At 31.9% G+C, this 22,969-nt stretch overlaps 1 protein-coding gene across 3 annotated transcripts; it reads left to right on the top strand.

Moving 5' to 3' along the window:
* Positions 1-3,273: 3,273 nt before the first annotated feature.
* On the top strand, positions 3,274-21,552 carry LOC144837053 (uncharacterized). Of its 3 annotated transcripts, none has more exons than XM_078692037.1 (7): positions 3,274-3,418; positions 3,766-4,043; positions 5,575-5,688; positions 6,096-6,214; positions 6,990-7,081; positions 9,843-9,983; positions 16,383-17,844. In XM_078692037.1, exons 2-7 carry the CDS (start codon positions 3,799-3,801, stop codon positions 16,710-16,712), a joined length of 1,041 nt encoding a protein of 346 aa, XP_078548163.1. In that variant the 5' UTR covers positions 3,274-3,418; positions 3,766-3,798; the 3' UTR covers positions 16,713-17,844. The 3 variants fall into 3 exon arrangements, with proteins under 3 accessions (XP_078548163.1, XP_078548164.1, XP_078548162.1); XM_078692038.1 differs by lacking the exon at positions 16,383-17,844 and adding an exon at positions 21,498-21,552 and having other exon boundaries at positions 3,289-3,418; positions 3,763-4,043; XM_078692036.1 differs by having other exon boundaries at positions 3,289-3,418; positions 3,763-4,043.
* The last annotated feature ends 1,417 nt before the right edge of the window (positions 21,553-22,969 follow it).

Below are 22,969 nucleotides of genomic sequence, written 5' to 3'. Positions count from 1 at the left end.
TGGCATTCGCTCGAACTTATACAAACCTACAGGAAGGACAAATGCTGTTCGCTCCTTGTTCTTCTCTTTCATGGGAATTCAAATCTATGACTGAGAACCAGCTTGAGACGCTTAAATAGTCAACTGCATCTTGAATGAGAGGTACTGGTCTGGAACTGACCTTGAATTTAGTAGTCTGTAATCAACACACATCCTCAAGCTTCCATTTTTCTTGCGGACAAGTACTATTGGAGATGCATATCGGCTCTTAGATTCGCGGATTACTCCATGGTCTAACAGCTTGTATGTGGTTCTGTAAGTCTTTTTTAAGATCAGTAGTACGTTCACGGAAAGGGCTGTCGTTAGTAAGGTTGATTTCGTGTTCTGCATGTTTTGCTTGGCAAAGACGTTCGATCTGGTTTCAAACTTCTCTAGTATGCGGGTCTTTATTTCGGGTGAAACATCTTTTCCCCACTTGAACGGCAATTTACTAGCTTTACTGGACACATTAGTCATTCCACATGTTACATTACTGTTACTATTTACCTCTACTGAGAGAATCTATAAGCACAGTCTTTGGTGTTCGCAAACGGTTCTGTATAATACCTTGCATTTCCTTGGTCATACCTGCAGGAATAGTAGTCGAGCCTTTCGCTTTTACTACTCCCAACTTGTGCTTCTTTCTCTGCCTTGCTATACAGTGTGGCGCACCAGGAATGCATATTTAACTTTTGCAAGTATTGATTACCAGCATCTTTCTTACATCTTCGTCTTAAATTATCAAAAAGTCCAGTGTTAGTACCAATTATAATTTGGTGTTGTGCATGTGGATTGTTTTTTACTACTAAGGTTAAAGTTGAAAACGACTGTCGGGTGCCAGCAAAATATTAGTTAAAGCCCAATTCTATCTTGGTCCAGCCAAGATATGGTATCTTTCCGCCTCCACCATGTCAAAGAACAAGGTCAGAAAGTGGATACAGCTTTGTTACTAATAACGGTAACTTGAGATCCGCTGTCGAGGAGGCAAGGATGGCATATTCCATTAATGTAACAGACATCAACTATACTCTCTCCAACTAAACCATGTGGAATGTCACCATTCGGAGCTACTGGTCGTCTGATGACATCTAGTCGCTCCTTCTTAGATGCCGTCTTCCGTTTCCCTGATGCAGTGTGCAGTTTTTCGTTTACTAGCACCTTGGTTCTGGCTATTCTGGCAACTACGTCTCATGTGTCCCTCTTCTCCACATGTATATAGCAAAAGTATGGTCGGGGCCGTCTAGGCTGACGTGGTTGGCTAGAAGAATGTGGTGGTGTTGTATACTTAGTTGACTGTTTCTGGTAGCTACATGCTGAACTAGCCAGGAATTAATCAATCCTACCTAGCCTTTCAACCAGGTCTTGTTCTGACTAACGATCATTTACCGCTTCAACCTTCGCCACATGTGCATTCCTAGCATCAATTGCCTTCTTTTCCCTTGGTATTCCTCTTCCCATCTACGCACCTGTCCTACTGTAGCAGAGTCAGGTAGGTCGGTGCATTAGGAACTTGATCTCGAAGATGCAGGTCAACAAGGAGAAGTTGGTCGAATAGAGTTCCCTTCAGGAATTGCTTCAAAAGCGCCTGGTTGGCATTGTCTGCTGTAATCCCTCCTTTTTGTACTATCTTCCTTAATGAAGACTGTAGTCTGGACAGGTAATCAGAAGACTTCTCGCCTACTTGGTGATCTAAACCCACAAACTGGTAATAGAGTTCTGCTCCCGCAAGCGTAGTTCCAAACAGCGGTGGCTTGCGGGTTATCTTTCTTCAAGTCATCTATTATATCTAATACTGGGGATCTTAGAGCCTCTCTCAGTCTTCTCTTCTTCTCCGATTTGGATACTTCAGTTTCGGCTTCTTCTGTCAGCGCTTTGGCTTGCGCCCACCAAACATGATATTTGTCCTCATTTTTTGACTTGTCGGTTGTGTGACCAGAGCTTTCGGTAGTTGCTACCAAGTGAAAGTCTAGACAGGTCAATTGCCGGTGAAGTGATAGTCGTAGAAGCTGATTCCATTGGTGTTGATGTCACGGCTGCCTTCTTTAGGATGATGGTTCACATCTCTATGTCTTTGGCTACCACAATCGTTTCTGGAAGGTTTAGTTCTCTGACATGTATGGAAAGCTTAGCCAATTCTAGCGTCTTCTGCCAGCCATGAGCATCTATCTCCTCTCGTCTGTCCACTGTTTCAGTTGGAAGCGACCTATACAGAGAAATATAAGTTCGTTTTGTAGGAATTTCCAAAACTAGGATTCCAAATAAATTTATGTTATTCCGAAGTTTATTCCAGTTGAAGTTTAATGTGAAACTAAAAGAGCCAGTCGTATGGGCCGGGCCAGATAGAAACTTAAAAAACAGGTTGTTAATATTGTCTTGGTTTTATCTGTGTGAATCAGGGGAATGGAATGTGGGGCTGTGCTTATCTGACAACTTTGGGTTAGGTAATTTATGCTTTTTTTTACAAACATTGCAAGAGGGCTCTTTATATTATGGTTCCCTGTCATTTGGCATTTTGCACTGGGTTACACCAATATTTTCACAATTCAAGTTCATTCTGTGCAGTTAATGTGCTCTATTGAACTCAAGTCTATTTTATATCATTATCTGCTTTATGAGGTGATGCCAGAAAATGTCCAGAAAATAAATGCTTTAGACCGTACTCAGACGTGTGTACAGCTCACCAAACCTAATGTTGCACAATCAGACCTCCCAAATCTCGCAAGAATCTCCTGTTAGATTCAAATATTTTATGTCATCTTCTCCCGATTTTTTGGATAAACAAAAAAAATATACTGATAAATGTATACTTTTATAATTTCTACTACTAGGCTCTAGAGAATATAAAACATACTATCGATCTGTAACATATTTATAATCAATTTTTTATAAGCATTTTTAAAATACATTTTCACTCTTTCCTATATATATATATATATTGTTATATATTTTAATTGGGCCCTCTTTTTTCAAAATGTTATATGGTGTCCCTAGTTTTGACTGATATTTCATTTTTCCTGTTGTTAACTATTAACAAAATATATACCTTAGCATGGTAATTTAAGTGATACAGAACATTTTTCTATAAAAATAATTAGTAACAATTAAATACTGATTCAGCTGAAAACTAAAATCTGAGATCTTTTTGCATTACATCACTGCGCGAGAGAGGGCAGTAAACTGTATGGAGGTATATTTGGGGTACGTTATGTAACACAACAACCATGACAGGCTACATATTACGTCCTCAAAATACACCTCGTCTGTGTACCACGTAAACAAACCCACGTTTATGACCGGGAATCATAAATAAAAATAGAGATGAGTAAGCTAGTCCTATATAATCGGTTCTGAAATTGACAAATTAATTATAAAGTAAAATAGGCATATTTCTTAACTTGCGGTAAGTACTTGATATTTTTGCAGGGCCAGTTAAGCTAGGCCTAGAGAGGCCTCACTCATCATAAATAAGACATACATAAAACATAGGCCTAACCTCTAACTTCCTAACCAAACCAGGCGTATCTTTTATAGGCCTACTATACTACTACTACTACTACTAGGCCTACCGTAGCTCCTATCTTTACTATAGTACAATGATAAAAGGCCTATTTTTTGTTTATTATAAGCCTGGTATGTTATTGTTAATCAAGTGGTAGTTTGTTATGTTATGAATTTTAAATGCATTGTGCAAGCTACAACTATATATACAACATCCGCAAATTGATTAAAATTTATTTTTACCAGCAGGGAATATAGTAAGGCCGCTACAGCTAAACCAACATGAGTGAAATACGACCAAACCTATTCTTAGGATCTCGTGGAGATGCACGCGACAACAAGCTACGGGCAATTTCAATAAGTAATGTGTTGTCAATTGAATGGGCCAAGCCTCACCTGCCTGCCAATATTTCCAACAAATTTGTGTATGTAGATGACGACCCTGATGCGGATCTACTGAGCCTGATGCCGCAGTGTGTCAAATTCATTGAAGATTCCGTTGAAAATGGAGGCGTATTAGTTCATTGGTAATTAATTGCAATTTCACCACAATATTGACCATTCACAAATACAGTTTTAAAAGGAAACCTCCTTTTGGCCACCCATATTCAAGGCTAAATTAGGGGCAATATAATAGTTTCAACACTATGGCCTTTAACCCCTATTGAGGAGAAACCCTATTTATTTATAAGACAAAACTTTGTTGTGTTCTTTGGTGTTCCCTTAGTATGGGTTTTATTTTACGCCGTGGCTAAAGATACGGTACCGTATCCACACTTCTAAAAACTAAAGGTACGGTAGTTATAGAGGGCATTGCCGTTTGATAAAGGTACAGTAAACTTGCATTCCTAAAACTCGTACCTAAATATAAAACTCGTACCTAAATATAAAACTCGTACCTAAATATTAAACCTCGTTCCTAAATTTCAAAATTTGTTCCTAAATATTAAAAACATAACCCTCTAAATAATCTCTCTTAAATTAAAAACTAAACCGTCAATAAGAGAATCGAACCTGCAACCCCTTAAGCCATAGCCTCATCACTAGCACACTAAGCCACACGGCATTGCCTTAACCTATTTGATTAACATCTACCTTACATAGCGCTCTCTATAATTACCGTACCTTTATTTTATGGATACGGTACCGTATCTTTAGCCCCAACGTTTATTTTATTGTGTTTACTAAATCAACACATCTGGCCTGAAAAGTCGTTCATATTAAACACTGATTAAACTCTGGAGAAAAATAAATACACTTTCAAAAGTGTATGCCCAATTTTGTCATGTAAATTTTAATTTTTTGGATCCAATTTTTGGTAAAAGTGAAAAAACTACTATGGAACTTCGAAATCTCATACAGTATTCAACAAAAATTATTTGTTCAGTGGGACAATATATCTTATATAAAAAATACAAAATATGTAATATATTGGCATAACTTAATAACATAAAATTTTGTATTTTTAAAGAAATTGTCCTTCCCTGAAAAGTTCTTTAAAAAAAAAATTCATATGCCATTTTAATGTTGCATAATAGGTATTCACTTTGGCCAAAAATTGGATGAAAACAATTATTTACCTGAAAAAACTGTAGGCCTAATTTAAAGCAAAAATAATAGTAAAATTTCTATCAGACAATAGTTTTTTATTAAATGTAACCATTTTTTTTTTAGAGAATAACAAAGTTTATATTACTGCAAAATGTCTAATTTTATTAATCTTCATTTTTCATGTTTTTGGGGGAGAATACTATACTTCTTTAATTAAATTATTAATTTGATATTTCTTCATTGTATCATGCACACATCACAATACATTTAAACTGAATCAGTAGTTAGATAGAAGGTATATCATCATAGTAAATACTTTAAATCTTAAAATAGTTCATCTGTCACAGATGGAAAATAATTGATTATGAAAGCTAAATAGAAAAGATCAGTATTCTTTTATTTCTGACAGAAATGACGTACTAAGCACCATTTTAATTACCTTTAATTAAAAATTTTAAAGAGAACCAAAAAACATCGCCCACCTCTAACCTATTTAACCTGTTTCAGTTTTATGGGTATATCTCGCAGTTCCACGATAGTCGCTGCTTACCTTATGAAAAACGAGAACATTTCATTTGATGACGCACTTGTTTCAATACGCAAAGCTCGACCTCAAGCCAGGTAATATAGACATATTGAAATTACTGTCTCTGTTCAAATCTTTAAATCTCATCCTAACATCTGTATCCTTTCAGCATTATACTAATATTTGTAGAAGATGTTCCACATCCTTGTGCCGTTCACTACAGTCCTTGTGTATTATTGCGCCCTACATCTTCTAATCTATACTAACTTAACTAGTGGGTTTTTTATACATGTACATCTCAGTTCAGTAGTTAACATCTTTTAAGAATAACGAAAGTAAAAAAAAAGTAATTTATCTTTGTAGAGACGCAAGATTAGCATTAATCTTGAAACTATAAATATTTCATTTACGCTAATGTTAGCCTCGCATCAATCTTTCGGGTTTGATGAAACTAGGCTATATAAAATATTACAATTTATACTTTGTGTGTCTTTCTTTTTAGACCTAATTTTGGATTTCGTCAGCAGTTGGATTTATTCAGAGAAATGAATTTTACCGTGGATAAAGAAAATAAGAAGTATAAAAGTCATTTATTACGAGAACTTGGACTTAATTTCCGAGGTAAACTAAATCAGTTCTATAAATTACTTGTACAGTCGACCAGATAGACATCGAAAACCAGAAATATTTTTTTTTAAAAATAAGAATGTCTTAATAAGGTCCCAATTTCTTTCCTACTATTTGAAATGGCTTTCAGGGAAATTTTGGGCTAGCCCATTTTAAGGCCAACTCAGACAGCGTCATACGACGAGGCCCGGCGAACTGTCATGTTGGAAGAAAAGTAAACATGTTAATGTTTCAAGTTCTCGCGACGGCCTAAAAACTACGCCCGACACTATCCAAGTTGACTCGTCTCGGACATCATCGAAGAGTCAAGACGCTTCGTCGAACCTCGTTGTACAACGTTTGTCTGAGGTGGCATTAAGCAATCAAGAATTATTATAATTTAAGACATAGGGAATGTTCTGTATTCCTTGTTTTTTATGTCTAGGTTTAATTTAATTGTGTCCTGTTTTAGAGAGCCCCTATTCAGGGGACACCTGTATTAAGTGGACACTTTACTGTGTAAAGAACAAGGTACAATATGTACAGCTCCAACTCCTATTAAGGGGACTTTTTTTTTAGGCTTGAAAATGTCCCCTTAATAGAGGTTTACTGTTTTGACAACATTCAGCAGCCTATACATACATCTAAGGATTCCAGTGGTAATATAAAGGTATTTTACTACTGTTTTTGTAAAAAGCATAAAAACAGAGGGTTGTTTTTAATTTTGAATAGTGTGATTTTCATTTTTGTGGGAAATAGTTAACAGCAATCAATCAACTTTTTTTAATAGATTTTCCTGATATCTTTCAAGATGACGTTGACTGTAGTGAGGACAAAACCTTTTCAGAAGTTGATTTAGCTGCCATCGCAGTGGAATATGAAGTAGGGCCATCACAGATATTACTAGTAATGATACCCAACTTCCCCCAAAGAGGGTACCCCCCAATGGCTGACAGATGCGATTATTTATTTATGTATACCCTATGTGTATGGATGCATACAGTATCAACTTCTACGTCCTTTTACTTGCAAACATCATATTATATTCAGATACAATCTACACATATGTCATAGAAATGCATAGAGTAAAATAGTTTGTTATAGAATATTAAATTATTATTATTTTATTATTATTGTTTATTCAGGCAAAAGATTCTACATTTTACAAAATATAATACAAATCAACAAATTAAACAAACACGACGCAAAAAGAAAATATAAAATTCTAATCACTAGCTGCCAAGAAAGCACAAAAGCAGCCTAAGCCACTGTCACCAATTAGGTGTGTACCTCCAACCAATGACTATTAAATAAGTAGTAAAAATAATATAAATAACATAGATGATGACAAAATATATGATGTTTAAATGTTTATGGGCTAAACTTGATTACTTTTTACTATTTTAAGCACATCCCATGTTTTATTGTATATATTAAATTATATATTTTGAGATATTGTTTTTGAGCAATAGATGTGGCAATTCATTCTTCAAATTTTCTTCGAAATTGTAAATTATTACTTTTACATTAATGCATTTTTGCCAATGGCTGTCATTTTGGGACTTCCTTGTTAACTTCCATCCTGCCGTCGCCAATAGCGCCCTCAAGCTATCTCTAAAACAAGACAAGAAATTTCCCACTATAAAGAATACACGGAAAAGTGCCCTCTAGCTTTTTATTAAAAAAAATTATGTGCAATAAAGTAAAGTTTTTTAAATTTGAGACATTTGTTACCCTACAGTTTGTTAATTTCTGACATAAAATTTGATTAAATGATTTTTTCATTACAAACATTTAAATAACATTTTCTTTTTCAATTAAAGATATATTGTCCCCCTAAAAATTTGTTTTTAAAATCTTTTGTTGAATATGCCATTTTAATGTCACATAATAGATATTCACTTTCACTAAAAACTGGATTGAAAAATGATTTACCTGAAAAAATGTCATTTACAGCAAAAAATAGTTAAATTGTCTGTCAGGTTAAAATTAATCGTTTCATTAGTCTTTTTATAGGTTTTTTTTATATATAGAAGTAAATAACTTTATTAAAACTGCCTATTTAAGTCTGATTTTATTAATTTTCATTTTTCATGTTTTTGCGGACAATACATCTTTAATGTAAATAATGATTCTCAGTCACAGTTATATTATTTTTTATGTGTTTATCCTTAAAATCCCTAGGAAAGATCTGATAAAACAGACAATGGTCTGTCCTCCTTGAGATGTCTTTTTTTTTTTAAGAATTATTCATTTCCTAGAAATGAATCTAGTAGTATCTTCAAGGAAAAATTGTTATTTCAAACAAATATCCGCAAAAAAAAAACAATGTTAACACTAATTTTCATTGTGGAATGATAGATAAAAATGTCCTAATTTATGACAAGACAGGTTTACAGACTTATAGTTGGATCCTCTATAAAGCTACTGTAGCAACTCTAACTTATCAATTTATGTCTCCGAAAATATTGAATATATATTCAACACAACGTTGAACAATATGATTTTTTCATTTATACATTTTATTTTAATACTAAAAAGTAATGAAGTGGAATAAAGTAGAATCCCAATTAAAGCTTGGTTCCCATTAGGATGTAAGCGTAACGTAAGTGAGTTGTCCAATCACAACGCGATGGATCATCGAACTGTCGCTTGCCATTGGTCATCTCACTTGCGTTGCATCATAGTGCTTAGCTTAAGGGGACACCATGGGAATTCAACAAAGTTTCCCCTTAATTGGCCGTTGTGTTATAAAGTAAGGTATTCTACTGTTACTTACTGTACTTCAAAGATGCCTTTTTGCGGTAATTATTTATTATCTTATTCAAGTAAATTTTCTTTTGGATGATCCAAAGTCAAATAAATCGTAAAACTTACGTTTTTTACTCTAGCTTTCGCTGGTCAACTACGCAGCTTAATCACTCATGATTAAGCTGCGTCGTTGACCAGCGAAAGCTAGAGAAAAAATCTTTATTTGACTTTGGATCATCCAAAAGAAAATTTACTTGAATACTATACAGTGATCCAGATGAACCTTTTTACTAATATTTATTATCTTATTTTGCTTTTGATGTTGTTTGTACCATTTTGTAATGTGTAAAGTGCTATGTAGCGCTTAATTTAAAAAAAAATGCCTTATACCAAATTCACACACACTTGGTACAAAGCTGTGAAAACATTTCCATGGATTACAAGTCAATGTAACATTAATGTAACACAGTGTATGTATCTGTGTATGTATCTTTCTAATATAAAATATAACTTAGTATTAGAGATAACAGAGATATTCATCTAAAGGCCCATTTACACTAGGACGATAAGGAACGAACTAGGAGATAAGTATTTTTCTTACATACAGTACAACAATAGGATATACATTTATGCTGTCTTTGCTCAATCATGACGTCATTTAATTGGACATGTGAAAATATAATTTTCATCAAAGGAAGCATAGATGGTTATACTATAGTTATAGGATGAAAACTTGTTATATTTATTTTCTTTTATGTATGAAAACTGCATATTTATTGTCAATCGTTATCGCCCTAGTGTAAATAGGCCTTAAGAATTTATTACATTTTGTTAAATTTGTGTTGTAATGTGAATCAAGTATTACTCTACAACCTTTTATCTCTTTCCATAGGATGTATTTAGCCGGTGTAGGAGTATTGCCAAAGAGAACGTTGAAAGTAGTTTTTTGGAATGGTTAGTCAGTTTGAGACAGTTTCTTAGAAAACATAGAAGAGATATATCTGACAACATGCCACTTGATTTACAAACACGGGTGAGTCAATTCTTTTTCTTATTTACAAAAGATGGTCAAAAAATGTTATGACATGGTACAATTTTCTTTATATGTCACTAAAATATAATGTTGTATAGTTCATTTTGAGCTATTTGCATCATTGGTGTTCTTGGGTGTTGGTGTTGAACCACATTCATTTTGTCATCAAGATATAATCGCATTCTCAAATAAATTCTCTCAAAAATATATTGCGTTTGTAAAGTGCTTCTAAACTGCTGTCTTGCAGCAAAATTCAATTGAACTAGTAAGAACAGATTTAAATTACATTGACAGATGTGAAATGAAAGCTGAATCGAGATCAATGGTGCTTAAGCAAAAAAAATAACCTTTTGGGTCCACGTTTGGTGAAGTTTTTAGAGTGAATAACATATTAAATAAGTCCATTTTGGGGAAAAAAAATGCTGGACATGATAGAACATAAGGTGAAATAATACTCTGTAGATAAGTAATCTTTACTGATAATTGCATATGTTTCTCATCAACATTTTTCACTCGACTCCCTATCTTTTATTACTCTCGTATATTACTCTTTATTATGCAATTTTTACTACATAATTAGAATTAATTGTAGATACTACGATTGTTCATATCCAGCATGTTTTATTGTGATTTATATATCATTAACATGGAGCCAGTCAAATGAATTTATCTGACTTCATTTACCATTCATTTGAATGGAACGCAATTACATACACTTTTGCCAAACCAAATGATAGAAGGAAAACTAGTACTCTCGTAATTTGCCTATTTCAAGCCAAGTTTGCTAAATTTAGATAGAGTAGTATTCTGCCTAATGACTTCATTTTAATTGGATGAATTATCTGTGCCATCTATTGTTAGTCACTGGGAATCGGTTAGGTTACATTTTTTAGGTTTCAGTGCTGCGAAATTGGGTAATTATCACGTTTTCTAGCTGTACTTACTTGGCAGTCCCAGATATTTGATTGACAGTTCATACGTTTTGTTGATTTTATGTTGTTGTTTTACCCTTAAGCGTGGTTCCCACTAGAACGCAAAACAGCGATGTATTGACGCAAAGTGCTGTATTGCGTAATCACAAGTGGGAACCGACGACGCAATAGTGCTGCAAACATCACAGGTTTGATTTCACGCAGGCGGGGGCAAGTACAATTATTGGAAGGGAATTTTCTTACGTTGCGTAGATTACGTCATTGGAAAAGAGTCTAACGGTTGAATGACAAATCCCAAATTCTGGTATTTATGAGTCCCATAATATTATATAATACTGTAAATCAAAACAGTCCATGAAAGTTTTTGTTTGTACTAAAGTGACAGAAATTGAGTCTGTATTTCATATCAAGTCAAGTTATTCACTTCTGTAACAAAAAAATAATCTTTATTCACATTATAAAAAGAGAAAAGAAACGTTTAATAATAACTCAAAAGCCATTGTCGGACAAACAATTTAAGTATTTTTTGCTTTAAATTACATTTTTTCAGGTAAAATAACTATTATGTGACAATAAAATGACACATTCAAAAACAAATTTGAAATAAAAAATATTTTTCAGAGGAACAATATATCTTTAAAACTGTTACGTCAATAAAGCGAGCAGCGTTTTTTGTAAGAAATATTTCTTGTTTAATATTGTATTTTAATACACTCAAAATATTTTGTTTATCCAAAGAGGGTCAACATCTCACCTTTCATACTTCTATATTGTATTGCAACCTTTTATGGCCTCTTGTATGAGAAACAATAACAATACTATTTTTTAACTGTCATTCTTATTGAATAATGTGACTATAAAAGCAATACATCTAGGATAAATAATATTTGAACAATAAGCAATTGTGATTGCATCTAATGGGATAAAGAGATTCTGGGAAAGTAAGTACAAGGCTCTAGGCTTCTGCAACATTTATTACAACATCTAATAAATTGTAAAAGAGAATTTTATTATTTTATGGATTCAAAACATTCCTCTAAATTATTTTTATAACATGGCTAGTACTCGCAAAACAGCCAACCCCACAGAATTTATGTTGGAAGTTTAGAACACAATTTACGTAACAAAATATTGAAAACAATATTAATTTTAAACCTATACTATTACCAAATAAATATGTTAAACAATTTTTGTAATAATAGATCCTTCCTAAATATTGACAAATATTTTTCATTTAATTTATAATTAATATAATAATCTTGGAATCTTGTTGGAATTTATGTTTAGGAATATTTGAATACCGATATTTTTATTGATGTTGAATTCCAAATCGGTCTTATTAATTTTCGCAGTTTTTTTAAATGATAGGCCTACAGTAATATATTTACATTTTTTAGTAAAAAAAAATAAAATTTGTGTCAAATATTCAAAATGGAAATTAGAATTTCATGAACATTGCATTTTTACTGTATATATTAAATAAAGTGAAAAATTACTTTGTTGTTAAAAAAAGAGAGAACGTTCAGTATTGCAAAAGTACAGTAGTTAAATCTCAAACATGTTTTAATATTTGTAAAAGTACCATTATTACATTTTTACTGTACTAGAGTTACTGTAGTTTTTTAACTCAATCCTCCAATCAAATATCTAGAATCTAATCAGGTGTGTTATAAATGAATGTACTTTTCTTGAGACTTTGTGCTATAAAGAGTCTTCCATCATAATACATGATGGGTTAAAAGTTACACACATACATAATGTTGTCGTTTTCTATTTTAAAACCAATTACAGTTGTTTAAATCACTGATGTGTTAGGGTCAATATATTATAAAGGAGAACATTCTAAAATAGATAGAAGAATTTAATTGTATAATATAATGCACAGTTCTCAAGGACTTTGTTCCCTAAAGTCTTCTAGATAGGATACATGATGGCTTAACATTTCCAAACATACTTGTGTGTTCATGTATCCCTTCACTACTTTAAATCCAGAATTAAAGGGGGATTTTTTTTTTTCTCCCATGAGTTCATAAAAGATGAAAAGAATAAATTGTAAAATAGATAGAAAGGCATCTTTAAAGACTATAAATATTTATATAAAACCATACAATTACTAATAATGATGAGCATTGTAAAAATGTCATTATACAGTGTGTAATGACTTGGAAATTGTTAATGCTTAAAAAAAATTATTGATATAATATATCAATTGAAAAATTTCTCTCTTTTTTTATGCAAATTTTTCAGATGTTTTAAAAATTGTCAAATGATTTGAAATGCTAATCTTTATTGAAATATTTCTAAAAGCCACTGTGAATTTGAAATATCAATACATTCTGTATTGTGTTTATTGTGTAATACGGCGGCATTATGAATATTCTTTAATTATTTTTATCTGAAAAAAATTATCTGTAAAAATTCTTGGCATCCTTCATGCATTTGGGATATGTCTAGCTCTAGAAAGATTAAAGGCTATTTATACCCTTTCGATTTGAGAGAAGTGAATTCGGCACCTCTATTTAAACGTCAAACTTTTCTTTTTAATTAATTAATAAGTATTGTTAGGTGCTCTGTTCTTTGTAGGGCGCCATATAAAAACTTTTATGGAATAGAATAGAATACCCTTTAACATTGCCGAGCAAAGCTCCTAAGTGTAAACACACCGGGGGCCACAATACAAAACGTCAGTGTTGATGCATCGGTGTGTGTGTGTAGTTATTTCTAGGCGATGCGAAGGTGGTAATTGAGGCTTACCCACAAGCTCAAATTTGTATTTTATTTTTTTATCAAATGAATATTTAGGTCAATAATGAGATAAAAAGGAAACACATAAAGACTTGAAATGAGCTTGATAAAAATTTACGTTAAAAAGAAAATAGTCAACAAGTATATTTTTTTTAATATTTTGTTTAAATATAAATAAATAAGACACAATTTAGTTTAATGAATATGTTAATATAATTGTCAAGTATTAAAACCCGGGCTTGATTATTTAAGTTAAAGAAGAACAACTATTTCTGTAAATAATTTCCATTGACTTATTGACTTAACATTTCTATAGGGCTTTTTTATAATGTAATAACAAAGGAACTTACCGAGTAACAATTTTCAATTAAAATAGTTGTTTTCTTTTAGAAAATCCTTTAATGCATATATTATAAATTTGGGAAAGTTGATGCTGGATGAATTTTCTGTTTGATGTGACAGAACAATGTTATTACAGTATTGAATAATATGATAATGATTCTGAAATACAGTTCTTATTATTAGTTTCATTTTTTTATTGCGGTATTGTTGATTATTGTAATAATGATTTTTGCGTACAATTATCATTGTAAATGAAAGTACTTTATATTAATCAATGTAATAACCATATTGCATCACAAAGGGACAAGTATTAATGGCTTGCTCTCTAAAAGTAGGGCACAGTGATCGTTTAACGTTTCTAAACGGTTATATTTAACTCATGCTATCATTCTAAATTGGTTGACTTTCATAGATACTTCTAGACTTTTTGTCTACTGAATTTTAATTTTTTTTCTAATTTAACATGCACTTTTTTTAATATATTCCATTCGTTTGTGTTCCTTGGCATGTATTGAGAAACTTGAAAAGTTTAGGTTAATTAGAAAATGTTGTGAAGTCAATCTATAAACTATGATTGATGATTAACCAAGAGGTTACATAACTGGAGGGTCAACTCTAAAAGCAACTCATAAAGAAAAAAACTTTTTCGTGGCGGCATCACTTTTCGGCCAATCAGATATGCCAGTTTGTAATCACGCACCACCACACCTCGTTAGCGTATCAACACGAGAAGTTGTTCTTATACTATCCTTGTATGCACAAATTAAAAACAAGAAATTTAGTTTTATATATTAAATAATAATTTTGAATAAATATATATATATACGGCTATTTTCCTTACCTTTTTCACATCACTGCAGTATTGTTTACGGTCTCTAGTAATTGTATAACATCTTTGTATATATATCATTATAATCATGTCCAATATAAAAAAAGTTAACAATCTTATAAAGTACAAGATACCACCCAGAAATGTAGAACCCCTAAAGATCTATTCAGGGAAATAAGGGACAATATACGTTTTAACACTATGACCAGGGGACAACCCTATTAAAGGGACACTTTCTTGTTAAACGAACAAAGGGACAATATACGTTTTAACACTACGTCCAGGGGACAACCCTATTAAAGGGACACTTTGGAGGGTCCAGAGGGTGATCTTTTAGTGTTGTTTCTACTACATCCTAATTTAAACCAGATGAATCGGTAAAGTTAGTATTTGTGAAATAAATCAGCGCCGTATCGTCGGCATATCTCAGAAAATGGTGTCTATTAACATCGAGTCATTACTATTCTAAATTTGTGAACAAAAATCAAACAGAAGCGTTATTCAAGTTCCATCGTAAAGCAATGTTGACCATTGGATTGTCAAGAGAGTAAATTCCATCAACGAATTATGTGTAACCAAATAGCTAAATATGAAAATATTTTTATTGACAAATTCTGTTCTTGCTATTCATTACACAAGAGAGAATTTCTAACCAATGTCTTACAAATGTTGAACTGACTTCAAAATACCATGTTAAAATGTTTTTAAGTACAGCCGCGCTGATAACATATCTTTCACTGCGACACTTTATTGAGCTGCAGTTTTTTGGCATTCCACATTTTGTTTCTCAGCGCAAATGGTAAACACACATTTATTCTCATTTTGAGTTAGTAAAAATGTCCACATCTACTTTATAGTTTATGAAGGCTAGAATATCAATAAATGTCTTTCTTTATTTTTTTTTTATTATTATTATTATTTTATTTTTTTTAATTTTTTTTATAACAACAGTGTTTAGAACAGTCTTATGAAAAACATTAAGTTTAGAAAATTTATTTTATTATTGATTATTTATTATATTACAGTATATTTGATTTCTGTATATAAACTTTTTTTTTCTCTCTCACAAATTGTTGTTACCGGTATGTAAGAATTTGTGATTCTTTACAACAAAACCCCCAAAAACATGAAAAATAAAGATTAATAAAACCAGACTTTGAATAGGTTATTTTGTAGTTTTAATCAAGTTAATCACTTCCATAGAGAAAATGGAAAAATTTATGATTTTCAATTATAAAATGACAAAATAAATGGTTAAATTCAACCAAAGGCTGGCAGCTAATTTGACTATTTTTTGCTTTAAATTACAGTTTTTTAGGTAAATACATTTTTTTTTCAATCCAATTTTTGGTCAAAGTGAATAACTGTTAGGTGACATTAAAATGGCATATTCAACAAAAAATCTATTATTTTTTCAGGACAAACATATTTAAACCAATTAAATTGAATTATAAATTGATTTTTTTTTTCCTTTTTCACACACAGAATGTCATATTTAGGTCAATCTTGAAATTAATAATTATATAATTTTTTTTATTACGTTTTTTTTAGAAATCAATCAAACCCGACTCTGACTTTTCTGCCAACCGACTTGTTGATTTGAAGTATCAGAAAGGGTTAGGTAATGACTCCCTAGCTTCCTTGCTTTTAACTATCACATCAAACAGTGGTCTATGTCTTGATGTGGCGGTATACCAGGCAGCTGGGTATCTCTGCTATCTTAAGGAGTTAAAATATGCAGTTGTCACCGATTCCAAGGAGTTTGTGATCTTGGAATATAAAGGTGATAACAAAGTATTGCAGAGGGCAAAGGTCGCTGATATAAAATTGTTTATGAGGCACTATAGTGCTTTATTCCTTTGGAATAAGACATTGCCATAAACTGTGTTAATACTACTATAATAGTGCTAATAGATATAAAGGCAATAACAGATAGGCTAAATAAGGATAAAATAGGTTTATTTATGCAACCAGGCTTGCCATTTTGGTACTTAGTACAATTTTCTATTCATAAATGGGATACTGATAATCTAGATATGAAACAGTATAAAATATACAATACGTATCAATAATAGTACAGTAGTTTAACTAAATAACACTCTGATGACACTTTAATTTATGATGTTGTTGTTTTTTGTCATAAGTTAAATATGTACAGAATTCTTAGTGAATTTTCTCTGTAATATTTATATAAATCATGATTTTCAAATTTAAAACAGGTGAAATTTGAGATATTTATATATTAATTGCGATCATCATCATCAATGAATGTTAAATATGAGTTAATTGTAAATTTGATTTGAGTCTATATATTGGACGCAAGCAGTGTCGTTTCCTGTGAAAGGAGATCTGGCAGCAATATTTACATGAAATAGAACAATTTAAATAACAGTATATACAGTTGTATATAGTCTAATTTGCATATACAGCTGTGGAATATAATTATAGAGGGCTCTATTGTCTAACATATATAGTATTTTAATGATGAGTATTACTGAATCTTCAATCATTATTGAGTATTATTCTATTTTATATTATGTAATGGATATGTGAAAACCAGGTCGTGTAGGTGACAGTGGACAGACATAAAGAAGAATGCATTAAGATATAAACCTGAGCATTTTACTATGCACTACAGACTGTTTTATGAAAAAACATCAACATGTATTGTAATAATTATTAGAGTACTGGCTTTATAGGGGCAGTGCTGTAGCAAGAACATATATTGCAGTACCAATCTCTTATAGCCAGGGGGTTAATAGAGTTCGAAAGACCCCCCCCCCCCCCCTCCGTTTTCCTAATAAAGTGCCCTTTTCAAACTAGTGACCAGCTGCAGTGCTGTTAAAAATAGGCCTTAAGCGACGCAATAGTGCTGCAAACATCGCAGGTTTGATTTCACGCAGGGTGGGGGGGGGGGGGGAGGAAACACGATTATTAGAAGGGCATTTTCTTACGTTGCGCAGATTGCATTACGTTGCGTCGCTAGTGAGAACAAAGCTTAAAGGCCAACAAAGACAGCGTCGTACGACGAGGCCCGATGAAACTAGCCCTAATCGATTTTTCTTCAGTTGCTTACACCTGAACTCTCCCCTTTTATGGAAAAAGAACTTGCCTATATTTATGCAGTATTTTTAAATTTGATAATTCAGTGTGTCTACTAATTGGCTATTAGTGGATATGACCCGTATTATGCGCATTTAATGATTCTTTATATACCAATCAATATGAACACATTTAAATGTAAATACATTAATGAATACTAATATTGACAGAATTATGTTTTATTCTTAAATTAATGAATACATTTATTGAATAAAGTCCCCGAAGGTGTCCGCTTATTGGAGTAGGGGTTTTACTGTTTTTACGTGCGACAAGCTACGCGGTTTGCCGCTTACACGTGCGACAAGCTACGCGGTTTGCCGCTTACCGTTACCGCTCGTCTGTGTAAACTGGCCTTTAGAAGGCTACCATTCAATCTCTTGGCCCTAATGCGATCTTCGTTTTAAAGCCTATGTACTATTAAACAAATTATGCTGTATTTCGTATCCAAACAACGTATTCGCAAGCGTTCTCATATTATATTCGGAAATAATTATATTTCGATTTTAATATTCAATAAAACATTTTAAATCGATACTAATTTAAATATAATGTTGATACTTAGCTTTTAAAAATAGAAAGGTCTGTTAGGTTATTTAAATTTATGTATACGGTATATAATAACCTATTTTAATGAATGTTAATTGAAAATTAATTAAAGTAATAAATATCGTTTCTAAAGGCTAAATATAAAATATTTAGATGTATTACATTGAATTTCACAGTAAAATAGATGATGACGTATAAAAGGACATCTGTTACCGAATTTCAGTGAATGTTATTTACATCAGAAGTAAATTTTTTCTATAAATTTTTAAGTTATATTACACTTTACAGCCTACTTTCAGCTACTGTTAATGTTATATCAAATTGGTAATGTTCTCTTCTAAAAGCTAAATGTTATCAAATAAATGTATTACATAAAATTTCGTCGTAAAATAGGAAAGGTACGGTAATAAAAATGACAGATAACCACATTCTACAATCAGAATATTAACAATATTTCTTTTAGATAACTATTTTAAAATAAATGTATTATTACATTACATTTCGCCATAAAATAGAAATGTAATAAATGAGGACATTACTGGACATTATTATTACCAATTTCATTGTGATGCAGCTATTTAAATGTAGGCCTAAAGCCATACACAATTTGTCCATTGTTTGGTAATTTATCTCGATAAGTGTTTCGGAGAAGAAGATGAAAATGACAAATAAATGCAATGTTAAATAGCATTTTCCCCGAAACACTAAAATATTAAACATTTAAAAATGTATTTATTGTGCAATAAAAAAAAATCTTCAATTCAATCGATTATATTTTTCTTATTCGTGTCATTACTCGTATGCCGTCGGCCTCTTTATTCTTGGATGAACAGATGTGTGCTGGCGCGTAATAATAAATAGTTCAACAACCATCCTTGCTTTTTTCCAAAATTTGTCACAAAAACAAGATAACATTTCTGATAAACTTGGTTTGCTCAAGTTTGCAAGAATTCCACGCAAACTTTGGATCAATAGATGAGAAATTGCTATTAATTTAAAATTATAATTATTTTGTTGTGGCTATTAGAGTTTAAATACTTGTGAAATAAGAAAAAATAAACACTATAGTTGAAATTATGATACGATTACAAAACCAAAATTATGTGTTGTGTACAAAGCATGATTAAAGTTGAAATGATTTAAAGGAATTTATATTTGTACAGTATATATTCATTTCAATTCAATTCAAAGTAACATTTATTTTCTTCAAATTAAAACAGTATACAAAATGGTGTAAAGAAAGGTAATATGATTGAAGAAGGCATGTTCAAAAAAGCAAAAAGCTTGTGACAGACATGCCCAAACAAAGACTAGATTTAAACAACACGGAAAAAGAAAAGAAAATAAAGAAATAACAATATATAAATTTACATACTTAAATTGAATGTGTATAAATTATAATACTATAAGAATTATGTTTGTGTTAGAAGAAAGTGTTAAAAAAACTATAGGCCTAATCTGTGTAATTTATGTATAAATGAAAGGAATAAATGTGGGTCGTTTTGAATTTTCCAATAACATCTAATGGACATTGCCCAGGACCACGTATATGAATCTGGCAGGTTTTTGAATTGGTTTACCGTGACGTCAGCACCGGTATCAATTTTAAATTCTATTGCGTATCCCTCGATGTGCATGTTTACTGTCCACGAACCTAATCGTGATGTCGCTGGATCTACTACTCCTAAAAATGTCGACGGGTTACACTACCACAAATTCCTTCAACAACTTTTCAACAACGACGTTTCAGATTTTTCTTCAACCGTCCTTAACAAGGACGGTTGCTTAAGGCCCTCGCCTAGCGAAGTTAAATTCCAAACGTACCGTTAGACGATAAACAACCCGATAAATGCAAAAGTAACTCCGTTATATAACAACGTTTGAAGACCGTCGGGAAAAGTGTTGTCATGTTTCAAAAGAAATGCACATGTTGTTACGTCAACGAAACACATTAAAATTTCAGAGGTATAATAGTGTCACTATATTATTCCTTGTCTATATTACAATAGATCAGTAAATTCAGTTCTTTATAGACTCTCACCGTACGTCACAGTATTGTCATATAACACATGGAAAACAAATAAAACACAGAACGAAAGCAAAATATAAATTTTTACACAACAAATATTTGAGACATTATGATACATTCTGTGACACTTTGATGCTGAGAACCGTCTGAGCTAAAACATTTGATATTTAAAGTAAAATTTATTTTATTTATTTATTTATTTTATTTTGATGTCTTTAGGCAATGTGGCCAAGGATTACCAATAGTGAATTAATCATTTTTATACGAAAAAATATATGATAATATAAATAAAAAATAAAGATCAAACATAAGGTCACAAAAGGTTGTTTCCTATTTTTCCAATTCCAGATCTCCTATTTTATAATTTTTCAATTTTTATAAAAACAATTATATATACACCGGCGTTTGTACCGTATAAATCGAATGAAAGTACTCAAAGGTTAATTTGTTTGAGAAATCATACATTGCACATGACTGTAACATAATAACATCATCAGCATACTGTCTGCTGGGATTCGAAACTATACCACGCAATATAAACTCTTTAGTATTTTCCTCTTTAAAGTTTTTTTTTTTTTAATTCTAAAGCAACACCTCGTCACTAACTCCCTTTAGAGATTCTTTTTATGATGAAATAACAATACAATATCTAAATTAATAGTTATGACCTTAAAAATAATCTTAAAAAAATATATTGTTGTCTTAGACTTGATGTAGTTCCACTTTGTAATCATACCATACTATAATGTACGGTTGTGCTCAAAAGGCTTCCAAACCATTGTAACACGCAGCGAATTTCCAAAGAAAAGACATTTCTAGCAATGTATAAAGTTATTTTTCAGCTGTTTTTTAGTTAATTTTATTGTATATATTAAGTATTTTTTACATCGTAACTAAATTCCTCTCGTTTAAATAATGATACACTCTTGGAAGACAGTGTAGATAATTATGTTTTATTTATAATCTTTATTGTCTCCATGTGAATTCAGGGTGATCGGTAATAGGGGCGACATAGATTTACTGAATGTACAGAAAACACGTATACAGTACATAAGTTTGATTTTGATGTGTAATCATTAACTTTACCAATTTAGCCAGTTATTTCTATTTAAAACTACATTACATACTGTCAAAGTATTGTTTGTCCATTTAACATCTGAGTATGTGTTATTATATCAGCGGAGAGTAAAGCGAAAAATAAACCTTTTCTTTTGCAGTTACAGAACTTTTTTGTTAGGTTATGATAGGCCTATAATTGACAATCATTTTTGTAAATTTCTTAGAAATAAAGTATACAAATCCAAAGAAAAATGAAAAACAATAAATTTTACGAAGGAAAATACTATTTTTAGATGTTAAAAATAAAAAATAATAGTATGGAGTATAACACTTAAACTTGGCGTGCTGATGAAATGCTCGCCAATATCGTCTCCACAATCATTTTTGACTGAAGGATGCTTGGTATTGCTGACGAAAAATAAGTTTAGTTATTACCTCCGCCGCCTAAGATGTTATATTTGTGTGGGTGTGCTCTTGATCTGAGTGAGTGAATGCATCTGTCTGTCTGTCTGTCTGTCTGTTAGCAGAATAGCGTCAAAACTAAAAGACGGATCTTTAACAAATGTACACAGTTATGGGATCACGGACGACTCCATTAATTTATTATAAATAATTTTGGAGGAAATCCGGACCATGATCCCAATTCTGGACCACTTTTATTTAGGTCGTACGTCAAAACTAAAAGACAGATATTTGCCAAATTTAAACCACCGATAGATATGTGGTCACAGACGGCTCCATTCAATTTTGGATGAAATCCGGTCCATGATCCTAATTCTGGACTACTTTTATTATTTTAATTAGGCCGTCGTACGTCAAAACTAAAAGACAGATATTTACCAAATTTAAACCACCGATAGATATGTGGTCACAGACGGCCTCGTTCAATTTTGGATGAAATCCGGTCCATGATCCCAATTCTGGACCACTTTTTATTTTGTTTACTATACTCAGTTTAGGCCGTACGTCAAAACTACAAGACGGATATTTATCACGATTCTTGATGCTTTTTCTCTTTTTACTCCTGGCGGAGGTTGCTACTTGTACTCTGATTGCTCTTGTTATCAATGGTGTTGCAAAGGATTATGCTTAGAATGCAAACATTGTTATTTATTCATTCACAATTACAATGTTCAATTATAGTACCGAAATAAGCGGGTGCTTTTCAGTTTACATGTACAGACAGACATACCAGACAACATTCATGAACAAAAACAGATTGAAATAAAATATGTACATAAAAAAAATCAACTAAATAAATATGGATCACTCATATGACCGGTCAACACCTCTTGGACACTCCCCGTGTGGGAAAAAGGGGGAAATTCCCGTTTAATTTGATAATAAACAATGGACAAGTTATTACACCCGGAGTTAACCTTTAAACATTCGATTTTATTTA

This window comes from Antedon bifida, chromosome 3 (genome assembly GCF_963402885.1).
Source record: "Antedon bifida chromosome 3, ecAntBifi1.1, whole genome shotgun sequence".
NCBI classification, from domain to species: Eukaryota; Metazoa; Echinodermata; class Crinoidea; order Comatulida; family Antedonidae; genus Antedon; species Antedon bifida.
The sequence above is the reverse complement of the archived record's forward strand: the minus strand, read 5'-3'. Positions and strand labels throughout refer to the sequence as shown.

What these genes read in the sequence shown, in the direction of transcription:
- LOC144837053 (XM_078692037.1), top strand. Translation starts at nt 3,799, where the DNA reads ATGAGTGAAATACGACCAAACCTATTCTTAGGATCTCGTGGAGATGCA. An exon ending in AAAGCTCGACCTCAAGCCAG is followed by an intron (nt 5,689 to 6,095) that starts GTAATATAGACA and finishes CTTTCTTTTTAG; the next exon opens with ACCTAATTTTGGATTTCGTC. An exon ending in CACTTGATTTACAAACACGG is followed by an intron (nt 9,984 to 16,382) that starts GTGAGTCAATTC and finishes CGTTTTTTTTAG; the next exon opens with AAATCAATCAAACCCGACTC.